The sequence below is a fragment of the Myotis davidii genome, unplaced genomic scaffold (assembly GCF_000327345.1).
Source record: "Myotis davidii unplaced genomic scaffold, ASM32734v1 scaffold376, whole genome shotgun sequence".
Lineage (NCBI taxonomy): Eukaryota > Metazoa > Chordata > Mammalia > Chiroptera > Vespertilionidae > Myotis > Myotis davidii.
The window spans coordinates 222,542-233,641 of record NW_006288121.1 but is presented as its reverse complement, the minus strand read 5'-3'; the positions used below and the strand labels follow the sequence as shown (position 1 = coordinate 233,641).

General features: G+C 34.8%; 1 protein-coding gene across 3 annotated transcripts in view; it reads right to left on the bottom strand.

The window, feature by feature from the left end:
- Window positions 1-871: 871 nt before the first annotated feature.
- Window positions 872-11,100, bottom strand: part of SLC39A12 (solute carrier family 39 (zinc transporter), member 12) — a 72,620-nt gene continuing 62,391 nt past the window's right edge. For all 3 annotated transcript variants that reach the window (XM_006759918.2, XM_015561459.1, XM_006759917.2), the window contains one exon: window positions 872-1,457. In XM_006759918.2, coding sequence (XP_006759981.1) covers window positions 1,329-1,457 — 129 coding nt within the window. In that variant the 3' untranslated portion in view covers window positions 872-1,328. The remainder of the gene's footprint in view (window positions 1,458-11,100) is intronic.

The following is an 11,100-nucleotide window of genomic DNA, read 5'->3' as shown; positions in this document are numbered from 1 at the left end:
ATCAGCCTTAGTAACGCTGGAAAGTTGTTCAAAATCAGTCTCGACCCCCTCCCCCACCAGGACTTAGAGAATCAGACTCTCTCAGGAGGGATGCCAAAAGTCTGTATTTTAATAAATCCACCAGTTAATCCTAATGTATGTCAACATCTGAGGACTATTACATTTATCATGATGCCCCCTTAAATCAATCTCTACAAACAACGGAAGGAGAAACCCACCTCATTTTTAAAACAAATAAGTGGTTGAAAAAGGTTATGCTTGGGTGGGACCTGGCAAAGGTATCTACCTCCTGGTGAGTAAGAGGTGGCGGAGATGAGTTTGATTGAGTGCCATGAGTCATTTGAGCAGTAAAACGGGCTTTTCCCCTTGTCCATATATATTATGGAAAAAAAATAAGAAAAATATTAGGCAACTCTTTTCCAAGAAAAATGACTAAAGCCGGGACTATTTTCTATTTTAATAATTTTGCTAGGTTATTAGTTATGCTGCTTGTATATTTCATGAACTACCTACTGAAATAAGGTTGAGGGGGTCTGTTTCCTCAGAAAGAATATAAAATACATCTCACTTGTCAGTAATATTATTCCTATAAACATGCCCTGTTAAATCTGTGTGAGCTGACACATTAATCTACTGCCTGACTTAAGCTTTGTTATTTTTAAAATTTTTGAGCTTTATCTTGCCTGGAGCAGATTTCATTTGGTGATTATATAGAAGAATGCTGACATATTACCCTTCAGGCTTCCCAAGTCTGCCTGTTTACAAGCATTTATGAGCTGGTGAGACAAGCTTCCAGGTGAACGATACTATATTGGTTTTGTGAGAGTTGATTCTGAATTCGACATCCAGTAACAGAAGGTAATACAAACCATCACATTCAAACTAAATTTTATTACATTTATTTGGAATTTAGTTTGCTTATGGTTATAATCGCACAGAAAAAAAATATTTTTGACATCAAGGAAGTTGTAGCAAATTTTATCCCAACAGGCACCTGTTCACTTCACATATTACCAACAAACATTTTTTTTTATTAAGAAAATGATATTTTTGAAAGTTTACCAAAATTAATTTAGAATTTACTAATAACTTAAAAAGGTATGATTTCCATGATGTTGTAGACTGAAAACAAAATTTTTATTAAGGACAACCTGACATGTTTATACTACAAACACAAAATTTCATTATAAAATTAATAAGTTAATGAACTAAAAGACATACTTCACTAAGGTAAAAATACTTAATTTACAAGTCAGTATAGAGTACAACAAAGGGAACAAAAATGAGACCATACAAATTCATTTTTGAAGGATTTTGAGGCTTTTAACTTATATTTTAATATTTTGTTCATATATAGCCAAGAGTAACAGAGAAAGCCAACCTAGGGTCAATCCAAAATTCTGCAGGAGAAACATCAACCAGGGTCGCCGTGTTTGAACATGAGTCATTTCAGGAAGCTAAAAAAAGAATGAAAAACCAGAATAAGATCCAGATATATTCACTGCTGGGAAAAGTTTGGTGGGAAAACATGAGGGACTCTGTTATTCAGAACTTAATAACCTTTAAAATTCCCAAAACAATTGCAAAATGCTTAATACCTACTCTTAACCGAAATTTTTAAACGTAAGATAAATTAAGCTGTTTGATTGTGGTTCGAAGGATCCTAGTGTTGCCAGAAGTCCTAAAATAACATAGTTACCAACTGAAGGCAAACCCTTCTTACTTTTGTTTTTAGAAGTTGCTTAAATGTGAAATAGATAATAGATGGAAGGTATTATTTTTTTTACTGTTCTGTTATGTTTATGAATTTGCTAAATACACTGGTTATTGCTGGTTAAGCATATATTTGTTTCTTTTCAAAGAGATGACCTCTAGAACAATCAAGTTGTCATCTCCTAAGGCTGTATTTTATTCTCTGAGAGACAAATGACCACCGTTTTATATTTGTGAAATGCCATGCCATTGGAAGGGCGGTGTTCACTCAAGCATCTTTGTGAAGTGCCTCAACATGTTATTGTTTCACACTCCTTTGAATCCCTGACCCTGAGAAGATCAGAGTGAGTATATCTCTCTAACATCATAGAGAAAGAGTAGGCTCAGGTCAAGAGACTTAACCTTGCTATTAGTGACATTTGGGGCTGAATAGTTCTTTGTTGTGGAGATCCTCTTGTGTTTTGTGAAATGTTTAACAGCATCCTTGGCTTCTACTCACTACAGGTCAGTTGTCCCTCTGCTCCCAGACATGACAACCCAAAATGTCTTTAGATGTTGTCAACTATCCCTGGGAGTGAGAGTGGGAATAAAAATCTCCTCTGGTTGAGAACCACTGGATTATTTTATTTAGCAAGAGAAAGGTCAAACATACAAAATATGCAAGGGTTTTAGATTTATGGCACTATAAAATAGGTTGACGTTTATTTAATGCCTATAGAGGAACATCCTGAATGTCCTGTTTGTGTGTGCTTGAGATGGACATTTCTCCATTCTAATTAGCTCAACAGATAGGAGAATTAGGATTATTGCAACCTGCTACTCACACCCCAGCATGGAGCAGTGGATTAAAGGCAACCGGTTTCCTTCTGTTCTGGCACTTTGTGTCTCAGACTATATCTGTGAGACACAGTTATGCCATCTCAGGTCAAGTAAGGGCTCAAACTTTAGCCTTATTTCCAAATATTGGAATAAGACATTTTGTAGTTCCATCTTCTTCTTGTTTTTTTGTGTGTTTTTTTACACAAAATAACTAGTATTCATTTATAAGATGTGGCTGAATTAATAGCTTCTCTTACCTCCACTGTCTCTAGTGCCACCTAGCTGTTATTCATTTTTGACAAAATAGTATAAGTAGTTTCTGGAGAGATTTTTCTTGGCAAATAGTGATAAAATATGGATCATTTATTGAACCATCATGATTATGAGATGTAATGGAGAAAAATGCTTCAGATGAGGCATAAGCATGGTGATGAAAATGGTTCTTGCTCAATAGATAGAACTTGAGATGAATTTTCAAACCACTAATGTCTTAATGAACCTACATTTAGTAAGCTCCTTTTTATTCCCCTCTTTGCTTCAAACTCCCACTTGGGATATTTGTTTGGGACGAAGTAGGTCTTGATTAGGGTAGATTTAATAGCAAAAAAACCCCACAAAAACTGATACAAAAACACACAGAGAGAATTAGTGTCTAGAGAATTCCTGCAAAAATCAGTTTGTACTGCCTAAATTCCCAAATGCCACAATATCTTGTTAAATTGCTTCATCTATTATTTATCTCATTAGCTTAAGCTTATAGGCCTGCTGTTTGCTTATAGTGACATGACAGAACTCAATACGTGTGTTTATAAGAGCTTCCAGTCTCTGCCAGTGGTCCCACTCCCAGTGACAAAACCAATAATTCTTTACTCTGAGTAAGTAGACGGCATCACCCACATGAAAACATCATGAGTATTTCAGAGCTCCAGGAACCACCATTCATATGAAATACAATGTCTTCTGTTGAGTTTTGCAACAGGTTCCCTGCCTTTATTTTTTTCCCCCCAAAAATAATTGGCTCTATGCTAACTTGACATCCATTCAGGTGTGCCTTCTAGCAGCTCATATGTCTCTCAAGGTCTTTCCGAATTCTCTGGCTGAAGCTCTTATGCAATGTTTATTTTCATTTACATTCGTTTTATTGTGCACTTTCTATATCTCCCTCACCCCATTTTCTTCTCATAATCCTAAAAGAGATAAAATTACTAACTCACTATAGCTATTAGAAAGCATTGGCTCTGGGAGGAAAATGACTTATCCAAAGCCACACAGATGTGATGTCAGAACTAGGAAAGAAGCCAGGTGACCCCATTAGTATAGAAGACATACAAACACAAAGACCAGCTCTCTATGTGAATTCATCTCTATTTTTAGTAATACATTTCTACCTAATTAAAAAAATGGAAAAATGCAAACACTAAAAATGTCCAATTAAGCATAAAGTAGTCACTGTATGTGATGAAAATATGTAATACAACATATAGATATTAGGCTGCCTTTGTCATAAAAGATCACATTACTGGTTCTGTTTTTAAGTCAGACAATATGCACCCAACAAAAGCTATAGCAGCACACTAACATTGTGAGCCTACAGAAGCAGACAAACAATGGAAATTAACATAAATTAACATTTAAAAATAAGTTTAAGGAGATTCTCCTCTTGATATTGAAGCTTTAATTTTAACTTGGGTGGTCTAGCTGAGCTCTCCATGTCCACACATAAATAGGTTTGGTAATAAAACACAGCTTAGCTTGATTTTGAGACAATACTTGGCTTTCTTTTAGGTGATTATAGATGAACATATGAACCATAATATCTCTTGGGTCCATACCAAAATACCAGAGAGTACTACAGAAAGTCTTTCCAAAAGATACAAATATAAAATGCCAAAGCTCAAACCACATCTGATTACAGCATTTCATTGTTTTGAATACACCCATATATATTTTATACATTTCAATCAGTAAATTTTGAAGGAAAATAAAAGTCCAGATGAATTAACTTTAAGCGTTTACATTTTGTTTTTACTGTGGGTTTTTTTAAAAAACCTCTATAGGAGTTTAAGTGCCACCATCTTTCCCTGGCCTTCAAGAGAGAAAAGCTACCTTTACTTCCAGGACAATTAAATTCCTTTATTAAATAATTTTACATATCTTGATTTATACCCTAAGACCAGAGAAGGTGAAATGGTAGAGTATATTGATATTGATGTAAAAGGTAAAAAAAAAAAAATGAGAGAGAGAAGAAATGTTAGCAAACAGCCTTGCTTAGAGATAGAGCTAAGAGAAGTGTTCTTGAGATTTCTGCCAGAAAGTTGGAATCCTTGAAGTAAGAAGTAATCTCCTTTTTTACCTCCATGCTTAGCAAATTTCCCAACTCAAATCAGTGGATGCCAAGACATGATAGTCAAGGAGTTGTAATTTTCTGGAAAAATATATTTATCTAAAATGCAACCTTTTAACATGCTATCAAGTTCTTTTCTTCAATTTTGAATCAGGTACAGGAAATTTCCAGAGATGCATATTGTCCACATATTGACTGAGACTTGTCTACAGTTAATGGTTCCTGCAAGTTCTACTAACTAACTGAGATGTAGTTATGATAGTCAACTGCTAATTAAGATTTCTGAACATTTTAGAACAGCGGTTCTCAACCTGTGGGTCGCGAGCCCTTTGGCGGTCGAACAACCCTTTCAGAGGGGTCGCCTAAGACCATCCTGCATATCAGATATTTACATTACGATTCATAACAGTAGCAACATTACAGTTATGAAGTAGCAACGAAAATAATTTTATGGTTGGGTCACAACAGGAGGAACTGTACTTAAAGGGCCAGAAGGCTGAGAACCACTGTTTTAGAAAGTAAATGTTTAAATTTGAGTTCGTTCCCATAACTATATTCCAGTCAAGATGATGCTTTAAAATGAATGCTCACAGAAAATATTAGAACATATCAGGAAAGAAAGTGGATGAATATTAACATCATGTACTATATAATAATTATATACTAGGGAGGACTCATCACAGAGAATGGTCTATAAAACATCTTCTGGAACTAGGTTTTTGTCTTTCCTTGTACATGTAAGCTTCAGACTCTTCTGTCATTCAAAACCTCTGTTTATTTCCACCTGTAATCTGAAACTGGCTTCTTATTGGTATAATTAAACAACTATTACTGGATATTTCATCACTTTACTTCAGTATGGTTCATAAATTACATACTGAAAAAGAAAGCTCAGCATTCAATGCTTCTAAAATACACTGAAATTTTCAAAGGCCCGTTGTTATTAAAAATTTACAATTCAAATATAGAAATTCAACATTCATTTATTAAAGACATTTGGTGATCTCTTTGAAGATAAAATTGTAATTTGAATATTTTTTCTCTCTTAGGAAAGTGTAGCTTTTAGCATCATTAACTCTCAAGAGAAATGATTTTCTTTTTCATTCATGAAGCTCACTTAAGTGATTTATGCCATCTTTCTTTCAGAGGGGCCCTAAAGTTCATTGTGCACAAGGAGTCAGGTATACATTTGCATTTGGTAAGAAAAACCTCCTTGTCGCTTCAAAAATGTGATTAAAAAAAACCTCAAACTTATATTGTAGGACATCCTAATTATGCTTAATTAAAGAGCACACATTTTGTGGGCTGCTCTAACTCTGTTACATTTGTAAATGGCTTAATTTTGTCCTTTCAAAAGACACAAAGTTGAGAACAAAATGGGAACTTGTTAGTGTCACAATTTGGGTTGTAAATCTGCAATTATCTGTTTGCATGTGTAAGTTGTACACTTAGTAGTTGAATATCAAAGATTTCTAGTTTCTGGCATGGCACTTAAAAAGATTAAAATTCTGCCAGTGTGTCTTAACAACAAGTAAAAAACTGGGAAAACTGAAAAAAAACAAAAACTCTTATTACATATGTCAGAGAAGTAAGGTCACAGGGCAAACTGCTGGCAAAACACAAGCAGACAGGGAATACCACTTCCTAGAGCAGAATTTCTACCAAATTAATGTCAGACACTAAGCCACAGGTCCAGGAAGCTCAGAAAACATTAAGCAGGATAAATGCCAAAATACTACATATAGGCATATCATTTTCAAACTTTAGAAAATCAAAGATTTTTTAAAAATCTTAAAATAAGCTGGGGTGGGGGTACATACCTATAGGCAGATGAGCAAGGATAATTATTACATATAAATTCTCCTCAGAAATTATGTGAGCAAAAAGAATGAAGTGAAATATTTAAAGTGTTGAGAGAGATAACTCACAAACCTAGAATTCTGTGCCCTCAAAATTAACCTTAGGGCCAAAGGAGGAAATAAAGGTATTCTCAAGACACAAAAATTGAAGGAATTTGTTGCCAGTAGGTCACCCTTGCAAAAAGTGTTAACAGAAGTTTTTTTGAGAAAGAAAAATAATATAGGTCAGAAACTGGAATGTACATAAAGAAAGAACATCAGAAAATGAATAAGTATTTTCCTCCTCTTAATTAATCTAATAAGTTTGTTCAAAATAATAGTAACAGTGCATTAAATTATGTATGCCTGTGTGTGTGCACATGCTTATGTATAGTGAAATGAATGACAGCAATGACACAAAGAATGGAAAGATGAATTAAGAATATTTTCTTATTACAATGTGCTTACATTATCCATAAAACAGTATAGTGTTATGTTAAAGTAACATTGGATTAGTTATATGTATGTTGAAAACTCTAGGGCAACCACTTAAAAAACTAAAAATGGAAATACAATGAATATACTGAGAAAGGAGTCAAAATGGAATAATATAATGCTAATTAAAACCACAAGGCAGAAAAGATGTAAAAGATAAAATTAGCAACAAAGAACAGGTCAAAATTAGGAGACAGTAACAAATATGGTAGATATTTAACCAACTACTAGAGGCCTGATGCACGAAAATTCATGTAAGAGTAGGCCTTCCTTCCCCCAGCTGCCGGCATTGGCTTCCCTCCAGAACCTGGGACCCGGGCTTCCCTCCTCCGGCCACTGGCAGGCACCAGGGACCCTGGCTGCTTCCCTCCTCTGGCTGCCCACAGGCACCCAGGACCCAAGCTGGCTTCCCTCTGGTCCCGGTTTCCTCAGGAAGGATGTCTGGTCTAATTAGCATATTACCCTTTTATTATTATAGATATCAGTAATCACTCTAAGGGTCAATGGTCTAAATACACTAATTAAAAGACGCTTTTCAAAGTGGATAAAAAAATAAGACCTAACTATATGCTGTCTATAAGAAACCTGCTTTAAATATGAAGAAAAAATGTAGATTAAAAGTAAAGGGATGGAGGAAGCTATATCATGCTAACTCATCAAAAGTGAGTGAGAGTAGCTACATTAATTTCCAACAGAGCAGTTATCAGGGATAAATATGGACATTAGGTAAAGATAAAAGACTTAATAATTCAATAATCTTTATTGTATATGTTCCTAACAACAGAGTGTCAAAATATATGAGACAAAACTCAAGAGAATTGCAAGGAGAATCAGATGGAGAGTTGGAGACTTACCACATCTCCTTTAGAAATAGATAGACCCAGAAGACTAAAAATCCATAATATCACAGAGGTGCATCTTCAATAAACTGGACATAATTGGCATATATAAACTACTTCAGCCAATAACAGCATAATTAACATTCTTCTCAAGCTCATACAAAACACTCACCGAGACAGGCAACATTGTGCCCACAAAGCACACCTTAATAAATTTAAAATAATAGAAATTGTATAACAATGGAATTATACTATAAGTCAATGACAAAAGAAAGCTGGGAAATCCCACCAAATACATAGACATTAGGCAACACAGTTCTAAATAATACAAGGGTCAAAGAAGAACCTTTAAGATAAATTAAAACTTATTTTGAACTAAATGAAAATGAAGATGCAATTATCAAGGTTTTGGGGAATACAGTAAAAGCAAGGTTTGGAGGGAAATAGTAGAAATGAAGAAAGGTAAAAAAAAAAAATCAATAATCCAAACTTCCATCTCAAGAAGCTAGAAGAAGAATATAAAAGTAAATCTTAAGTGAGAAGAAAAAATAAATAAACCAGAAATTAACAAAATTGAAAACAGTAAATCAATAAAAAGAACCAACAAAGCCATAACCTGATTCTGTAAAGATCAACAAAATAAATAAGCCTCTACCCAGGCTAACTCCGGAAAAAAGACAGAAGGCACAAATTACTTATATCCAAAATGAAAACAGGGACATCACTACAATTTTCATGGACAATAAAAGCAAAATAAAGAAACATTATAAATAATTCTGTGCCCACAAATTTGTTAACCTAGAAAAAATGCATCAATTCCTTGAAAGACACAATCCGCTAAAACTTACACAAGAATAAGTAGACACTGTATAGGCCTATATCTATAAAATAAATTAAGTAACCTTTCATTCAAGACAGAGAGCACTAAACACAGATGGGTTCACCAGAAAATCCTACCAAACATTTAAGGAAGAAATTATGTCAATTTTCTATAATCTTTCAGAAAATAGAAGCTGAAAAAACACTTTCTAACTCATTCTATGGGGCCAGCTTTGTCTTAATACCAAAACTAGACAAAGGTAAAACAAGAAAAGAAAACCACAGACCAATATCTTTCATGAACAGATACGCAAAAAATTCAACAAAATAGTAGTAAATCAAATTTTTTTAAATGTTTAAAAAAATTATACACCCCAAACAAGTGGGATTTTTTTTACAAGGCTGATTTATCATTCAAAAACTGATTAATATAATCTAGACCAGTGGTTCTCAACCTGTGGGTCGCGACCCCTTTGGGGGTTGAATGACCCTTTCACAGGGGTTACCTAAGACCATCAGAAAACACATATATAATTACATATTGTTTTTGTGATTAATCACTATGCTTTAATTATGTTCAATTTGTAACAATGAAATTGGGGGTCACCACAACATGAGGAACTATATTAAAGGGTTGCGGCATTAGGAAGGTTGAGAACCACTGATCTAGACTATAACATCAACAAGCTAAAGAAGAAAAATTACATGATCATATCAATAAATGCATAAAAAGCACTGACAAAATCCAACATATATCATGATTTTTAAAAAAAACTCCCAGAAAACTGACAATAGAGAGAAACTTCCTGAAATTCATGAAGGGAAGGAAAGGGGAGGGTAAGGAAATGGTAGGGAGAGTAATATAGAAAAAAAGAAGAAGAAAAAGAGGAGAAAGGGAAATAAAAGGTATACAAACTGGGAAAAAGAAATAAAACTGTCTTTATTTGCAGTTGAGATAATCTCTATGTAGAAAGTCCGAAAGAATCAACAAAAAAGCACCTGGAACTTAAAAGTACATATATCAAGATATAAGGTTAACATACAAAAGTCAATTGCTTGTCTATATACCAGGAATGAACAAGTGAAATTTAAATTAAAAACATTACCATTTACATTAGCACCAAAAAATAAAATACTTACTGGTATATATAAATCTAACAAAATAGGTATAAAATCTATATGAAGAAAACTACAAAACTCTAATAAAAGCTATCAAGGAAAAACTAAATAAATGTAGAAAATTTCTATGTTCATGGACATGACAATATTGTCAAGATGTCAGTTATTCCATAGACTCAAGCAATGTCAACCAAAATCCTACAAGTTTTTCTATGGATATTGAAACACTGATTCTAAAGTTTACACAAAGATGCAAGACCCAGAATAGCCAACTTAATATTGAAAGAGAAGAACAAAATTGGAAAATTGATACTACCCAACTTCAGTATTTACTGTAAAGTTACCATAATCAACAATGTGGTATTGGTGAAAGTATAGATAGACAAACATACCAATGGAACAGAACAGAGAGACCAGAAATAGACCCACAGAAATAGAGTCAACAGAACTTTGACAAAGATGCAAAAGTGATAAAATGGAACAAAGATAGTCTTTTCAATAAATTGTGTTGGAATTACTGGCATGTACAAAAGAAAAAAAAGAAAACATACACAGGCCTTGGCTATTCCTTGTGACAGAAATGTAAAGGCGGGTGTTAGAGTGCATTTTCTTTTAGCATCGTATTTTATTATTAACTAGAGGCCCGGGGCACAAAATTCGTGCATAGGGTGGGGGGTCCCCTCAGCCCAATCTGCACCCTCTCCAATCCGGCACCCCTCGGGAGATGTCCAACTGCCAGTTTAGGCCCGAGGGGATTGGGCCTAATCTGGCAGTTGGATGCCGGGGTCCAACCCCAGCAGGTCCAGGGGTCCCCAAAGGTGTGGACGGAGTCGGCGAAGAAGGAATGACACGGAGACAGCCTTCAGTTGATCAGCAGCCTTGCCAGGATCTCTAGCCACAATCTCCAGCCAAGTTCTGTGTCCATGTTCTCTTGCTACGTTCTCCAGCCAGGTTTGGTTTAGGTTCTCCAGCCAGGTTCAGTCACCAGGTTCTGTAGCCGGGTTCTTCAGCCAGGTTCTGTCTAGGTTCTCCAACCAAGTTCTGTAGTCAGGTTCTGTCCAGGATCTTTTGCCATGTTCTCTCCAGTGAAGTTCTTCTGTCTCTAGGTTCTGAC